Here is a 17,924-nt window from a genome sequence, read left to right as displayed (position 1 = left end):
GAACAGTGACCATATCTGATGACAGATCAGTATTATTTATACAAATCTGAAGAGTCTTCATTCACTAATAATGTTTATCAAAACTGGTCATTATCTATTCAGTCATTTTGGAGGATAAGTAATTTACAAGTTTTTCTGTTTTCTGTAATGGCAGCCAACTATGACAGTTACATTCTATTCAGCTCTTTTGGAGAAGACATAATTTCAAGGTTTTAGTTCTTTCTAAAAATACAGTGAAGACAAAAAGAGTGATTCACTATCTGATTGCAAAGTCCTAATATGAATTTGCAACACTCTTACTTTTTGGTAGTATAAGAATTTCCCATGCCTCTATGACCCACATCCAAGGAGGCTCTGGTGGTCTTCCAATACTGTTGGTAAGACACAGACATGTCAAAGTTAACTCCAACCAATGGTTTGACGAACAGGAAATCATCTGAAAAGAAGACAAATCTTGAACATAGGAGATAATAAATTTACCACATTTTTTAGGTGTATTACAGATTAGTCTTGTTTATTCTACTTCCATTTACCCAACAAATGAAATTATATAATGCACTATATTAAACAATTACTTACAAGTCATTTAAAAATGTAATTAATTTATCCAAAAATGACCTCTATCTGGCATTATCAGTGGTGGATAAATAAAATTAAACTGCACATACAACTTGTTTCCTTCAAAGCAGACCTTTAGCACATTTCAGCATTTTAATAAAAATAACACAAGATAATATGAACAAAGCATAATTATCTTTCTAATTTATTGGTATCTAGAGCAAACATTTTTTGAGCAGAAAGACTACGGTGTTTCCAGCATAAGATTTAGGGTTGATTCTGTTCAGAATTTTGGGTCAGAAGTTCGGAATGGTTTTGAGTTCACTAAAATCTGGGTTTCACTCCACAAAGTCTTTAAAAAGCTACTGCATGGAAACCAAACTGAATGGCAAATCCCAATTAAAATAGGAACCATTACCCTGGTCATGATGAAATCTGAACTTCGCTTAGGTCTTCTTAATACAATGTCTAACATCAAATTTGACTTGAATCCATTAAGTCCTTCCATACTTACTGAGTTGAAATAAAACTGAAAATGACATAATCTGAAGTCAAGCATGAACCATACATGCATAAATTTTGTCTAAAATGGTAAAAATTGAACTTGTCCTAAGTCTTTATAATGAAAAGCCTCATATCAAATTTATTTCAATGTATGACATCTTGGAACGTTATTGAGCTGAAATAAAATTTGTGACAGGTCATAATGGGAGAGGATGAACATGGATAATACTACAAGCTCATGTTACCTCCATAGAAATGGCAGGCACAAAAATATTAACCTCAGCATTACAGTAACAAATAATTAAAATTTTGTAGACATAATAATACAGAAATATTCTGCAGTGGATTTTATTGATGTAACTTTATGCATAAGAGTTATTAATTGTCAGAAACACTAATCTGAGCACAACCTCATGCTCACATGCATTACAATATCTCAGCACAACCTCATGTTCACATGCTTTATATTAATCTAACTACAACCTAATGATGACACAATTTATATTAATCTGACTACAACTGCATGATGATGCTTTATATTAATGACTACAACCTCATAATGACATGCTTTACATTAATCTGACTACAACCTCATGATGACATGCTTTATATTAATCTAACTACAACCTCATGCTGACATGCTTTACATTAATCTAACTACAACCTCATGCTGACATGCTTTACATTAATGACTACAACCTCATGATGACATGCTTTATGTTAATGACTACAACCTCATGATGACATGCTTTATATTAATCTAACTACAACCTCATAACAACACAATTTATATTAATCTGACTACAACTGCATGATGACACTTTATATTAATGACTACCTCATAATTACATGCTTTACATTAATATGACTACAACCTCATGATGACATGCTTTATATTAATGACTACAACCTCATGATGACATGCTTTATATTAATGACTACAACCTCATGACATGCTTTATATTAATCCAACTACAACCTCATGATGACATGCTTTATATTAATCTAACTACAACCTCATGACAACACAATCTATATTAATCTGACTACAACCTCATGATGACATGCTTTATATTAATGACTACAACCTCATAATGACATGCTTTACATTAATATGACTACAACCTCAGGACACGCTTTATATTAATATGACTACAACCTCATGATGACATGCTTTATATTAATGACTACAACCTCATGATGACACGCTTTCTATTAATGACTACAACCTCATGACAACATGCTTTATATTAATGACTACAACCTCATGATGACAAAACTTTACATTAATCTGACTACAACCTCATGACATGCTTTACATTAATATGACTACACCCTCAAGATGACATGCTTTATATTAATGACTATAACCTCATGATTACATGCTTTACATTAATGACTACAACCTCATGACACGCTTTATATTAATGACTACAACCTCATGATGACATGCTTTATATTAATGATTACAACCTCATGATGACATGCTTTACATTAATCTAACTACAACCTCATGGTGACATGCTTTACATTAATGACTACAACCTCATGATGACACGCTTTATATTAATGACTACAACCTCATGACGACATGCTTTACATTAATCTCACTACAACCTCATGATGACATGCTTTACATTAATCTAACTACAACCTCATGATGCCATGCTTTATATTAATGACTACAACCTCATGATGACATGCTTTACATTAATCTGACTACAGCCGGGTTCTTCCTCTAACATTTATACTGGCCACCATGTATAACCTATCTTGTACTGAAAAATGGCATTAAACCTTACAACAACAACATTTTAGTTCATACTTACACTCTAGTTCCTATTTAAATTCTAGTTCATACTTACACTCAAGTTCAGGTTTGCACTCTATTTCATACTTACACTCTAATTCATGATTACAATCTAGTTTATACTTACACTTTGGCCCCGAGTGGACGAGTGGTCTAAAGAGCTCTCTGTTACGGATCACTGCCATCTCACCTCTGTCTGCGTGGGTTCGAGTCTCGGAATCGGCCAATGTGGGTATGTGAGAAAGCTTGCCAGTAGCTTCTCGAGGGTCGGTGGTTCTTTCCGGGGATTTCCCGGGTTCTTTCTCCACCATTAATACTGGCCGCCATGTACAGCCTATCGTGTGCTGAAAAATGTCATTAAACCCTACAACAACAATACTTACACTTTAGTTCATGCTAACAACCTAGTTCATACTTACACTAGTTCATACTTATACTACTTCTTACTCTTTATTTCATACTTTGTCTAGTTCATGCTTACACTTCAGTTCATACTGCACTCTTTGTTCATACTTACCCTCTAGTTCACATTTTCACTCTACTATACACTTACACTCAAGTTCACACTTACACTCTAGCTCATACTTACACTTTGATTTATACTTACACCCTAGTTCACACTTACACTTTAGTTCATACTTACACTCTAGTTGTCCTATAGGTTTATTTTTCAATCCTATGATTGGAATCTTTTTCTTATCACAGCTAACTTTATGATCTAGTGGCAAAATGCAGGCACTACCAATCAACTTCGGGTTTTTTGCTGCTCTTGATGTATCTGCTGCATCAACAACAAAGAAACTCAAATCAAATCCCTGAAAAATTACAAACAAAATTAGGAGTATTAAATCACTGTCATTAAGTATTTAAAGTTGAAACTTAAGGTTTGTAAACAAATATTTATATAATCAAAGCTGATGGATTAGTGGGATGATATGATAGTACTTTCCATGAAAGAAAAGAACCTCACAATATTGTTTACAAATTTTCTTTTCCTTATATATCACTAGAGAATGTAAGTTAACATCTGAAACATTACTGGATAAATCACTGCAGTCATTTCCTTTAAAAAAGCAGCTTCTGTTATTGTTTCAAGTATTACTAAAAGTGAAGTACTATCCAGAAGAAGTTGCCAAGTGGTTTAAAGCACTCGCCTTTACTGATCACTGCCATCTCACCTCTGTCTGCATGGATTCAAGCCTTGGGTTTGGCCAATGTGGGTATATGAGAAAGCTGCCAATAGCTTCCTGTGGGTTAGTGGTTCTTATTGGGGTTTTCCCAGGTTCATTCTCTACCAGTCATACCGGCCACCATATATAGTCTACCTTGTGCAGAGAAATAGCATAAAATCCCAAAACAACAATAATAACTATCCAGAAGAAAAGTCAAATCATTCATTTAAATCTGCATTGCCTCCCTTGAAACATCGAACTTGGCCTGGATAAATAGAACTATACCTGGTTACTAATTTTAGTAAGACCATAAAGTACATCAGTATTTTATTTATTAGTAATACAATCTATATCTGGTAACAGAGAAATTGAATCTATGCTGGGGTTTATACTGAGACAAGGAAAACCCAGTGAAAGGGTTACATTATTTGTCTCCTACAAGGATGATTTCTGTGAAAACCCTAGTCTATAGTATTTTTCTCACCCAATTTTATGTTTTTGTTTTTGCAATTAAGTTTACTCTATTCAACCTATACAGTATTCATCAGGTACTATTATTTTCCTCACTTTTTTCAGTTGGCAATTTCATCTTAACACTTTTTATGAAAATCTAAATAATATATAGGTAAAATCATAATATATTTACTGCTCTTCCCAGAAAATAATTGCAATTCATCTCATAATTTCCGTATGTTGTCTGTACTGCACTAAAAGCATTGCAAGTCACATGCTACTGGCTTGTAATTATAGTGTATTAAGATGAATATGTTAATGACAACAGCAGTGGTTTGACCAGTCGATTTAAAGTACACAACTTCTATGTGGGGGGGGGGGGGGGGAAAAACCCCAGCAAAAAACATTTTATTGCATTACAAAATTATCACACTTGATCAGAGTATGTCATATTAAGGTAACAGATAATTAATTTTCTTCATAATGATAATTTTCAACTTCTGAAAAAACAGTTTAGAAGGATAACTTTTAACTTTAAAAAAATAGTACTTAATACAAGTCTTAAGGCTAGCATGTGGACACCGTGACTGAGATAACAAAATGTAAGGTTAGTAAATTAACTGGAATTTCTTTTCATTGGGTGACAATTGTAGACTATGGAGTCTGAAATCACTCCGAGAAAAAATGATCAATGATTGATTCTGAAAGTTGCCAGCCATCTAAGTTACATATGCAAAGCTAACTGATGTTTAACCCTTATTTCTAGTAACAGAGCTAATAAGCAAACACAGATCATGAATATGAAATACGAAGTCATTTAAATCCATTACTGGACAATAGTTTTATGAATTAGATAATAATTTATTCAATAAAACATGCATATGCTTATAAGTCCTCCTAGTTTAGTGTTTTGGATGAAATGCATACATGTGTATATTTGACTTAATTTCCATTAACTATACAACAAACTGCAGGGACTGGTATCATGGTATTATCAAAACAAGGATGATCACAAAAGCTTGTCTACAAGTTGTAGGAAGTCAGAAAACCCTGAGTAAACAATTAACTTTGGATGGACGACCAAACACCATTACATGTGCCATAATCTGGGATGGAAGTCTAGACACCATTACATGTGCTATAATCATGGATGGAAGTCTAGACACCATTACATGTGCTATAATCATGGATGGAAGACCAAACACCATTACATCTGCCCTAATCACAGATGGAAGACCAAACACCATTACATCTGCCCTAATCACAGATGGAAGACCAAACACCATAACATCTGCCTTAATCATGGATAGAAGACCAAACACCATTACATCTGCCCTAATCACAGATGGAAGACCAAACACCATTACATCTGCCCTAATCACAGATGGAAGACCAAACACCATAACATCTGCCCAAATCATGGATAGAAGACCAAACACCATTACATGTGCCACAATCATGGATGGAAGACCAAACACCATTACATGTCCCACAATCATGGATGGAAGACCAAACACCATTACATGTCCCACAATCATGGATGGAAGACCAAACACCATTACATCTGCCTTAATCATGTAAGGAAGACCAAACACCATTACATCTGTTTTAATCAGGGATTACACCTAGAAGTGTAAGGCTATTATATTATCACTATGCTATTGAGGCATAGTGTTAAAGGGTCTATTATCTGAAACTGACCCGAAAGTAGTCCTAAACAGTCTTACAAGACAAAGGTTGAATAAAGAAAAGCTGGTAGGGGTCCAACACAACTATCTGTACACAGTACAAATTGCCATTATTCTTTAGATAATAATTTTTAGCTCTGATCACCCTGTGATTGATTATTCTTGGATGAGTTTAGAATGAAGCCTTGACTTCATGTTATGGGAAAATAATTTGATAAATTTAAACCAAAAATGTCAAAAGAGTTAATCTGGGAAATTGAAAATTCTGAATGATTATTTACATTGGGAGTGGGACCTAGTTTTTTTCATCTCCCGAGGAACCCCAGAAAAAATGACTCTTGTGAATTGCCACAAAAATGCAATAAATTTATGAATGAGGTCAACATTCCTGATCTTTGTGGATTATGATTTAGGTCAACAATCCCCATCTTAGTGGATGCTGATTTAGATCAACATTCCCGATCTTTGTGGATTATGATTTAGGTCAACATTTCTCATCTTAGCAGATTATGACTAGCATCAGATTTTATATTCCATCAAGGGATATCTGCACATGATTATTTGTTTTTCCCTGTAAAAATCAACTTGTCCCAAGAAACAGGAAATGGCAATTTTAAAGGCACAGATAAACAGAAAGCCAACACAAAAAATAACAGTAAAATGAAAGCAAGAAAGAATGGGATTAGTCTTGATATTTCTGGAACTTGTCAGCCAACAAAATAATAACATATACCAAATATTCAGGATGTATAGTCTGTGCTTGGAAGCTCATGAAACCATTTTTGGGGTAGACTGTGCCAAACTGATCCTGAATAAATGGCTTGGCCTTTCCATCTTCAGGAACCTGAAATAATAAAAAAGTGGCATTCAGACAGCTCTGCAATGGGTCAGAGTCTAGTCTTGCTATGGGCTGTTCCAGTAAAATATACAAGGGACCCAGGGTAGGCACTTTTAATAAAAAATATGTCACCCATAGATGCATTTAGAATTTTGTATTGTTTTCATATGAACTCTCTGGGTAATCTGAGTACACTAGCATATACTTTTTTAAAAGTGCCTTCCTTGGGTACCATATATGTTTAAATGGAATAGCCCTTATTATACTTGATTTTGTTTACAGACTATCAATTTGGTTCAGTGCCATGTATTGACCAGGCTCCATATTTGCAAACTCTTCAACTTTACAACTCAAATTCAAACTATAGTGTCACTAAATTACATAATGTATATTACAAGTTTCATGAAATAATTATTAAACATATAATACAATTCTTCATCTAAAAAAAACTAAATATTCAAATGTTTTACAGTATTTCAGTTTGCACTTTATTCCAAGCTAATATTTAAGTCTGAGGGTTTACTTAAGTTGAGGAATTCTTTGAATATTGGGCCATGCCACATACTGTTAAAAATATTTGAATGTAAATTTCAAGTTCAGCAAAAAGCTTGCAATTTTAGATGTCTGTATATTTTAACTCAAACAATGATTGAATAATATAATTTTTTTTAAGATTCTATTGACTTTAGTTCTGCCTTTTTCCAATTCAGTATCAATAACACTGATGAACACTTATTAACCCAATCGGGAATGGGAGTGATTAAAGCTGCCAGGTTTTATGATAACCTGTTGCTTAAAATTGAAACTTTGTTGCTGACAACACCCAAGCAACAGAATGGGGGACTGACATTCTGGTGGACATGCTGTTAAAATACACTACATTAAACAGGGTTAAGAGTGAAAATATCCTCAACTTTCAAAAATGGATCCAAGGGTTGTTTTTGTTTATTAAAAGTGTACCTTTTATAGAGAGTTGCCATTAAATATGGTTTAAACGTGATCAATAAATAGTGTCTATTATGAGTTGCTGTCCTTCTTAAGGTGTCCTCCAATGCAATTACACCATAAATAAAAATATCCAGTACCTTGTGGTGGTTGGGGGGAGGTGATCACCCATCTGATTTCCAAATTATAAAATCACTTAATCATGAACTTTAGACTTCATAAAAATTACACATGAAATATCATGATAGTAAATTTTAACATAATGTATGTTATTTTTATTTATAATATAAAAATAGCACTGCAGAGGCACAATTTGTTTGTATAATGAAACTATTTAAAAAGAAAAACACATCTCCTTAAGTACACAAATAAATTAAGACAGGCTTCTGATTGTTTGATTGCTAAACACTGAATTATGTGAACATAGCATGATGTGAAATTATGGATTAAGAATTTAGACTGATGCACTACCATACTGTATTTATACCAACAGGCTATTTTTAGACAGGCTGGATATAAACCAGTTTTCAACTTCATTCTGTAGCAACTCTTTTCTTTTGGGGTGTGGTGAACCTACCGACACTAAAACAGTGGTAGATGAGGAGGTGGGTATAGTGTCATTTTGATAATCTTCCTCCATCCTGTCATCCATTTCCTGTAAAACAGACCAAGTCAAGGAAAATAAAATACTAAAATCATACTATACTAAACAAACAAGTATAAAAAAGAATATGCAATACATGAAAACTCTTTCTGAGCCCTAAATTTAATTAGTTAATTAAAAACTAACAGTGCGGCTAATCTAAGATTAAATTTAAGGTTAAACTAAACTTTAGCAATGAGGTAAATTTAAACTTTAAGATTAAACTAAAGTTTAATATCAAGGTCAATCTAAACTTTAATACAGGTTAATTTAAGCTTTAACATTACTGCTAATGTAAATTTTAATATCAAGATTAATCTAAACATTAACAGTTATGTTTATACTTTGTATTTTATGCATTTTATTCACTTTTGCCTTTATCACTGGTTTTTGTGATTACTGAGGATACCTAAACCAAGTGGAACTATATAGCCACTATTGTACTGATGTGCCATTAAACTACATACATGTATATATGCCAATATTCTCCTCAGAGCCTTTTACTGTAGCAATCCTGAAATGTTGTTATTTCAGGCTATGACATTTTAAAACCTGCCAATACTTGTCAATAGAATTTAATGTTTTCCAATATGAAGCCAAAAGTATTGTTTAATTATTTTATCTATCTCACTGTCATAAAAACTTAATCTAGGAAATGTTCTGGATGTGTCATGCTCACTTGGGCAGGTGGGATGACCTCCATGATCCATCCCTAAATCAATCTGTTGAAAATCATTGTTTCCTAATTCAAAATCATACCACTCCAGTGACACATATTCTCACCTGTTCTTACAGATATAATTGAGATAATCCAGGATAATTATTCAGGCACCTAGTCATTATCTTGTGTACCTGCCTTGACCTGACTGCTGGTTATGTCTTTCCACTAACATAGTCATGTGATCTTCCAGTGATGTAGACTACTGGTAGTGTGTTATACATATATATTTCAGTCATTTTCACTATCAGCTTGAAATGTGACAAATATTACTTTTTAATTTATTTAATTTATTAAGCAAAGTCTTAATGATCATGACAGGGGCACATCCTGAAATATTGTTCAGAGGTAGCATAGCCATGTAGGCAAGGGGATGGAACCTCTGGTAGGGGCCTGTGTGGGCAAAGCCACTGGAAGTGCCTGTCTTTTAGGCATTATAGGGCCTAATTTTAACAATCTAATTGTAACAAAACGTTACTATTGGAAACATATCAGTTGTCTCACACTCATTTTTGGGGCTGGTGGCTCCATTTGGCCCCAAACTCCACCAGATCTTCCCCTATATCCTGAAAAATGACACACCACCTTAAAATGAATGATAAAATTACCTGGCATCATGTTTCTCCTGGCTACAAAGTTCAGTGATTGGTGAAGCCAATTCAGATAGCATTATTTCCCAAAAGAAAAATCATAAAAAACAACACAGTGAATGGAAGATTTCATATAACTGGGTAGAAGTCGGCAGATTAGATGGAAAATACCTAAATTCTGATGTAGATCCACTTAGTAAGCAAGGTGAGATGAAGGGGTGGTGGTTTTGTGGGGGCTAATGGTCTACATTATATGAAATCTTCCATTCACTGTGTTGTTTTTTATGATTTTTCTTTTGGGAAATAATGCTAAAACAAGCTGGCAAATAATAGCATTTCAGCTGGAAATCTCAAAATTATTCTTGACTTTTAAATTCTGTACATGGACATTTCATACAACATACTGATAGTGTACCTTACTTTAATCCACACAAAGAAATTGGTAACCTGATTATCCTTACTGTATGTTCCACTGATGTTATGTTTTGTTACTTTGATAATAATTGGCTGATGTTACCACTAATATTGTTCAGCTAAAGTAAGCATGACATCCAGTGACCATAAACTAAAAATGATATGTTACAGTGTATCCCCTAAGGGTGCAAGACAGAGTACAAAAATCTCTTTGGTGTCACAACTGGGGGTCAGACTGAATAAAAAACAAACTTTGGCATCAAATATGGGTTCAAATTAAAAATGTTTGGGTCTCTGAAGTGCAAATGAGGGTCAAGGGAAACATGACGTTAGCCACTGTGGCTTCTCTCTCTCTTAATTACAAAATGCCTCCAACAGCTCACCAGATTAAAACCAGTCGATCACATGACAAACTCACTTCCTTTGTAAACATCAAGCAATATCATGCACTCACTACATGTTGCCAATGAAGGAATAAGTGAATCAAACTGACCAAACAAAAAGAGGGAGAGTAGTTTTGATTGCTGCTGAGAAATCTGACAAAGTCAGAAAAATTCAAATCAACATCTAGTTGTGTATTTGAGTCTCTACAACACTGGGAAAATGGAAATGGAAGGACAATTATAGTTATAGCCACATGCTTCTACCCTGGTTTTATTGATAAGGTGTTTTTACACCACATGTAATTTTGAAACAAATATTAAAAAATATATTATGGTTACATACTTTATATGTAATTATGACTCACATGTGTTTGACCCCTCCATCTAAAAAGGCCAATCCTCTTCTAAGACAGGGTTAGTAGCATATTTCTTTCAAAATATTTATGGTTTTCTCAAGGGTTTTCAAGGCTCAAAATCATGTTTTTCAAGGAAAAATATTACATTAATTTTAAAGGATACATAAATAAAACTGTATGTAAACACAAGTTAATACTTTCTATTACTCAATATGAGGAACATTTCTTGCAAATGTTTTTTTAAAACAACAAAAATAAAACATGAAGTGAGTAGTATGATTGTTGAGATCTTTTCCATTAATATTAAACATCATACATCTGGGCATTATAATAATGTTGTTGTTGTTGTTTTTGTGGGGTTTAACGCCAATATTCAGCACAAGATAGGCTATACATGGCAGCCAGTATTAATGGTGGAGGAAGAACCTGGGAAAATCGTGGAAAGAACTACCTACCCACAAGAAGCTACTGGCAAGCTTTCTCACATACCCACAAAGGCTGAATCCAAGACTCGAACCCACGCAGACAGAGGTGAGATAGCAGTGATTCCTAATGGTGAGTGCTTTAGACCACTCGGCCATAGAATAATGTAGTCATTGAAAAAAGTTCATTTTACTGTCTAAAATATTTTAGAGTGAATTTTTCAGTTCTTGTAGCTTTATCATCAAGCATTTGTTCAAGAGCTCCAAGTTCAGCGATTTTGTCCTTTTCACTTTTCACAAATTATTTTGAAGTCATGATAAAGGAAGTTTTCCTATGGATCTTTGCTTTCAATGCAGTCATCAGCAGCAACTGTCATTCTCTCATTGTCTTTTTTCAGTATCTTCCTTTCTTCTTCACTCATCCCCATCAGAAAAGTAAAGATATTTGGTTTTTTTATATTATCACTTATTTAAAAAACAGTGTATGGATATTTAAAACTATTTCATATTAGACATTGTTATGTATATTTGATTTAATTAATATTTGATTTAATTTAAGTGACTGTTTGTTAGTTTAATTTTTTTAAAATTCCATTACATGCTATTGTAATATAACTTTACTTACTGGATTTGACATTGTCTAGATATTCAGTTCAGTTCTGTTTGACCTGTTTTTTGTAAACAAATAATAATAGAAACTTTGTATCCAATGCTGACCTAGTTCCTGCCCTTCATTCAGAACCAGTAAGGGTTCAGGTAAACAACTTTTAATTTTTTTAAATTCTTTCTCACCATAAGATTCATAAAGTGAAATTGAGGCCATACTTGGAGTATGTGACAAATAACATGTATCAATTAGGTTTTTCCAGATCCGGGCATCTATTTTGTGTTGTAGCTAGATTTATTATTGATGTTTTGAAAAAGAATAGTCGTTACTTGCCTTAACACTTGAGAAGTTAATGTGTTTTATATTGTGACCAGTTTTGGGGCTAATTATTTTGTTTTCCTCAAATTATTTGGATTCCAAGAGATTATTTTTCCCTGGAAATAGTTGTGCTCTAAATTAATTCTTGGACAAGGACAGTTATCGAAATTTACACAGAACTGAAACATTGGAATATTATTTTCTGTGATTCAACAAAGAACTGTTGACACATCAGTATGACGCTGACCACAGCATATGTCATCATCTTCCATTTTGGATTTCATCGGGATTTGAACTAATTTTCATAAGGACTTTTTATTACTAGGACTTCTATTTTTAATTCTTGAAGTATTCTTGGATTATTTTTGGATTTGATTCGTAGAACCGTAAGTTCTTTTTCTCATTTTTACCTTGGTTTTCTAGGAAAATAAAACATTTGTTAAATTTTATAAAGCTTGCTGTCTTCAATTTTTCTCAGCTTAGCTGTATTCTATATTTTTAGATTTATCATGTTCGTTGCAATTATCATCTGTGCTATTTCCACTCAATCCCAAAATAGAAACAGATTGAACTAATCTGAATTCCTAATTAAGACTATATTGTTTTTATATTAAAACTTTAATCTCTGTCCACAGACATACCGCTTTTGTCAACAATGATTCAATGCTGGGTTTTTTCCCCCAGCTGCATGTGACCATGGAACACTCTCTTCCACTGCATGCAAATCAATATCCTTCTGGCATAATTTGCATTTTGCAAAGCTCTCTCAGAAAGTTAACATAATCCAAACTTTATATTCTTCTTCATCTAAAAACCGAAGTTGGAATCGGCAGTCAGCCATGCTGAAGCGAATGATTCAAATTTAAACCACTGCTACATCCGAGCTTCTTATAATCAGAAGTTCAAAATGTAAGAATGCGCAGTGGCCAGTTGTGCAAAAATTTACCTTCCGGCACAAACTTAATGAGAGATTTCTTTTGGTTGTATTTCCAGTTTTCTTTTTATTAACAACTGTAAAAAAAACAACCTGTTTATTAATTTTTTTCTTGGTTTCATAAAAATCAAAGCATTTCAAGGTACACAGACAATATGGAAATCAAATGATGCGATACTAGATGATGTTGTGCAAAACTGGATCACACTGCAGTGTGCGCCTATTTCTAGAACAATGATCAATGCCAAGGCAGAGAAAATGGCAAAAAGTATGAATAATGACTCTGATTCTATGGGAAAGCCTGCCATTAGCTTCTCATGGGTCGGTGGTTCTTCCTCCACCAGTTATACTGGCCGCCATGTATAGCCTATCTTGTGCTGAAAATGGCGTTAAACCCTAGAACAACTACAACTCTGATTCTATGGTAAAATATGGACAGCTTAGGAGATTACAGTGCTGACATGGAACAAGGACAGACATGCTCTAAAATTCAGGTGGTGAAATGTGAAGTGGTATTTGTCAAACGTGTCACAAACTGCAAATACTACTGTGTTCTCATCTGCATTTTTTAAATTATTTTTTAGACCCATCAACTTCATGTTTGGTAAGTCACTTAAAACCATCCTATACAAGCCATCCATCTGTAAATTTAGTTTCCCAGGAGAAATAACACTATATTTGTCAAACGAAAAGGATAAATTGATAAAAATGGGATGAATAAACTTAAAATCCAAATAACGTTCAATAGTGAAAATCATTTTTCAGCTTAAGATGATCTGTCTATAGTGAATCAAACTGCTTAAACATACCATGTCTTGTAAAAAGTATCTATCAAATGCATTAGTCCCTTATTCTAATGTATACTGTAAATATTCCAACCATCTAGGTTCTGTACATTACAAAGGACAAGGTTCAATGGTCCCTTATTCTAATATATATATATACACTGTAAATATCCTGTCCATCTTGGTTTAGAACAATCCAAACTTGCACACATTTGCTTAGGACCATTCCATTAAAACATGCATGGGTCCCAGGGAAGGCACTTTTAATGTGGGGTACTCACTCACAGAGGCAATTTAGAATTTTCTTATCATTTTAATATGAATTCTGTGAAATCAAAGTACCCTGGTATATATTTTTTAAAAACCGCCTTCCCTGGTTAGTATGTATGTTTAAATTGAACAGCCCTTACACCCAACATTTCTAATTGCTTAAAATACATTGTAACCAACTGAGTTAATACACCTCTCCCTCGATAACTCATGCACAACAGGGTCCACAAACACAGACTGCACTATAAGCAAGGGTGCAAGTTATCGAGGGACCTCCAAAAATTGAAAAAATTCACTTAAACATCAAGAAAACTGTGTGTGTGTGTGTGTTTGTGTGTGTAGGGAACTGGGCTGTTTAATGACTGAATCCTCATTTTACAATCACGTTGATAATAACTGTTAATAACACGCTTTTTTAATGAAGTTGTTCATTATTCTGCATGAATAACATTTATTCTCAAAATTTCCAACATGTAAAAGCTCATTCCAACTGGTTTCAACAACCATCACGTGTACACGAAAACATGTGTATTACGTCACTGCTTTTTGTTTTGTTGATTAGTCTGGTTTCCAGAGTGGAATTAAATAGTATATTAGCAAGTAGGGACTTAAAAGTAGCTGGAAACTAGACTTTCTGTTGATATACCACCAAACAAACTATCTTTTTTTCCAAAAACTAGTGACATATGTTTTGGGAGACAATTGCCTACATCAAAATTCAATTTTGTATTGTTCAATTGTACAATATTAATGTCAAGATTTCATTGAAAGTAAGAGTGAAACTTCTTATCATCCTTGAGGATATCTCTAAGTGCCAGTTCAGAAATTCTCTGAAATTTGCTTGGCAAGAATGGTTAGTATCTATGAAACCAAACTCTTTATTTTATGAAGCATTCATTTCACTTGGATGAATTGTTCTCTTTGATCACAGTTATGAATGAGTTGGTTAATTTAAGGTAGTTTATGTTACATACACAATAAAATTTAAACCAGTGATCGATCAATCAACTGTAGTGAGTTCACCCAACATATGACCGGGGCCGCTAGAATTTTAGTATGTAGGATTTGCATGCCTCTTAACTTTTTTCAAATATTCCACCTCCTTTATTTGATTAAAAAAACATAGTTAACGTGATGAATCAAAGGAGCACAGCTTTTAATTCAGTGCAACAATACAACAAATACTTTCGCAAGTCAGTTATCAAAACACAGCACTAAATTAGGTTCAGAGTAATGCTTGTGGACATAGCTGTTACAGTAGATTGACACATTTCATATTTAAACAGACACTGCATATGATGATTACGCTTAAGTGGAACTAAAATATAGAATTAAAACACAAATTTCACTTAATAAAATTTATTTAATTGGCATTTAAATATTAATGTACTGCCTACACTAGGCATAAGTGACATTTTCATTGACTGAAATTTCCTTGAATATCTTTAATTGCGGTGTACTAAAAATGTTGTTTGGGAAAGAAATTTAACCCATTATTTGACTTCTTATTAAAAATTGATAATTTTCAAATGTTAATTAAAGTTTCCAGGTCATATCTACCATTTTCGATCATAAAATGAACAATATATCAACGTTTCAGTTACCAATTTTGATAGCAATTGTTTTTTCAAGTTCAGCAAAATGGGATAAATTTTTGGGTGGTTATTTCTGGTTTAAAGAAAATGGAATCCACACCTGATCCCGCGTTATAAGCGGGTTCTCTAGTTATCAAGGGAGTGGTGTATACTGCTTTAACATTTACATAAATGACATTATTCTTATATATAAATTACTATAAGCTATCTCTTTTTTAATCAATCAAGACAGAGAGAGCTGTAGATCACAATGTTCAGTATCCACCTTGCTAAATACCAGGGCCTTCCATCAGATATAAAGCCAAGTAGATGGGGGGGGGGGGGGCCTTACCCAACCAGGATAAAGGGATAAAGGGCTCTTTTTTCAAAAAGTAGCTGGGTGTAAAGTACATATAGCCAGGTAAATCACTCAGCTCCCCGCTGATAAGGTTAAGCCCTGTAAAAACCAACCAACCAAGTCTGATGTGAAGATGAAGTCTAATGTAACAAGACAATACAATAAATACCAGCACCTAATGATGACAGAGCAGAGGTCTCAGAAACATTTAATTACACATATTTGGATGCATATTTTTTATCTGGGACACAGAAAATCATTTAAGCAGGAGTCCTTCGTACACATATTATTATAGCTGATCGGCATATTTAAAGACTTGTCAGTCCTAAATAAGCTACCTGCTGAGTAGGAAAATGTGTTGATCTATTATTGATCATTTTAGCTGTGTTGATAGTTACAATGACACAATTCAGTGGCTGAAAGACCCCCTGATAAGCATGTTGTCTTTATAAGAGTACATCAAAGGAACATGATGTAATAGCTGGGCATCAAGTTCAAAGACTTTAACTGGCTGTTGGGTGGGAAAATGTGCTGATATGTACAATGATTGAATTCTGAGTTAGAAAAACCCAGAGATGTACATGTGGTAATTTATAAGAGTACATCAAATGAACAACTTTAGCATTCAAAACTGTGTTCACGTCCAAGGTAGCTGACTAATTACTTCATAGGATCTCAAAATCAAAACACACTGACACTTTGAAAAAAATGCCATTTGCAAGTTTGGACAAGTATTTTGGGGTTAAATGGCAGAATGATGAAGATTTAATGAGATTCAGAAAAGATTGTTAAAGTTGCTACAACTGATAGTGTGGATGAGACAGAAACCAAGCGTAAGAAAGTGATTGATGCCTGGCTTAGTGTTTGGAATACACTGGATTTACAAAATTCAGTCTCATTCTGATGTTCAACAGCAATATGTCAGTGACGTAAAGAAAGTGGAAACTAAATTTTCTTTTAATATTTCTTCAAATCTGCAAAGTCCCACATTTTCTGGGAGGGGACTGCAACTTTTGCTGGTAGGACTCCTAGTTTTACCAAAATGGGAGTTCTTGACTCCTAGTTTTAAAATCCTAGCGAGACCTCTGCAAAGAGTGCTCATCTGTCCTTGGTAAATAAAGCTCATGTATTCATTGATTCATTATTAAGTTGTATAAAAAGGGAAGTGCACTTCAAATCTCATCACACTCCAGACTACTAGAGAGGAAATGTTAATAAAAGAAGCAATATTTTGGGGATTTCCTTGTATGAAGGTTTCACTATTCTCTTTTCAATCTACTCATTATAAAACAGGTTAAGCTTGTAGACAACTAAATGATCACGCAAAGCAGTTCTCACAGCTAAACATGGACTTCATAAAACTGGCAAACAGCTGTTTTAATGTAGGCATTCTCTTGCTTGAAAAATATGACCATATTTATATCACATTGGTTACAGGAACTCATATAGAAACTAAAAAGATACTGATTTTATTGTATTTACATTGCAAAAATAACTAACATTCAGACATTAGAAACAAATATACAGGTCCCGAGTTCAAGCTAGTGGGTTACTAAGGCAAAATAGTTGCCATAATGCCTGTCA

At 33.8% G+C, this 17,924-nt stretch overlaps 1 protein-coding gene across 2 annotated transcripts in view; it reads right to left on the bottom strand.

The window, feature by feature from the left end:
- LOC149780057 (glycerophosphocholine phosphodiesterase GPCPD1-like) overlaps nt 1-17,924 on the bottom strand; it is a 76,025-nt gene that overhangs the window by 37,030 nt on the left and 21,071 nt on the right. For both annotated transcript variants that reach the window (XM_089936810.1, XM_089936809.1), the window contains exons 6-9: nt 8,546-8,623; nt 6,919-7,029; nt 3,516-3,687; nt 301-436 (exon numbers count right to left, since the gene is read on the bottom strand). In XM_089936810.1, coding sequence (XP_089792936.1) covers nt 301-436; nt 3,516-3,687; nt 6,919-7,029; nt 8,546-8,623 — 497 coding nt within the window. The remainder of the gene's footprint in view (nt 1-300; nt 437-3,515; nt 3,688-6,918; nt 7,030-8,545; nt 8,624-17,924) is intronic.

Source organism: Sinohyriopsis cumingii, chromosome 16 (assembly GCF_028554795.1).
Source record: "Sinohyriopsis cumingii isolate HCF-2022 chromosome 16, ASM2855479v2, whole genome shotgun sequence".
Lineage (NCBI taxonomy): Eukaryota > Metazoa > Mollusca > Bivalvia > Unionida > Unionidae > Sinohyriopsis > Sinohyriopsis cumingii.
Note: the sequence above shows the minus strand (reverse complement) of the source record. Positions and strands in the feature narration are given on the sequence as shown.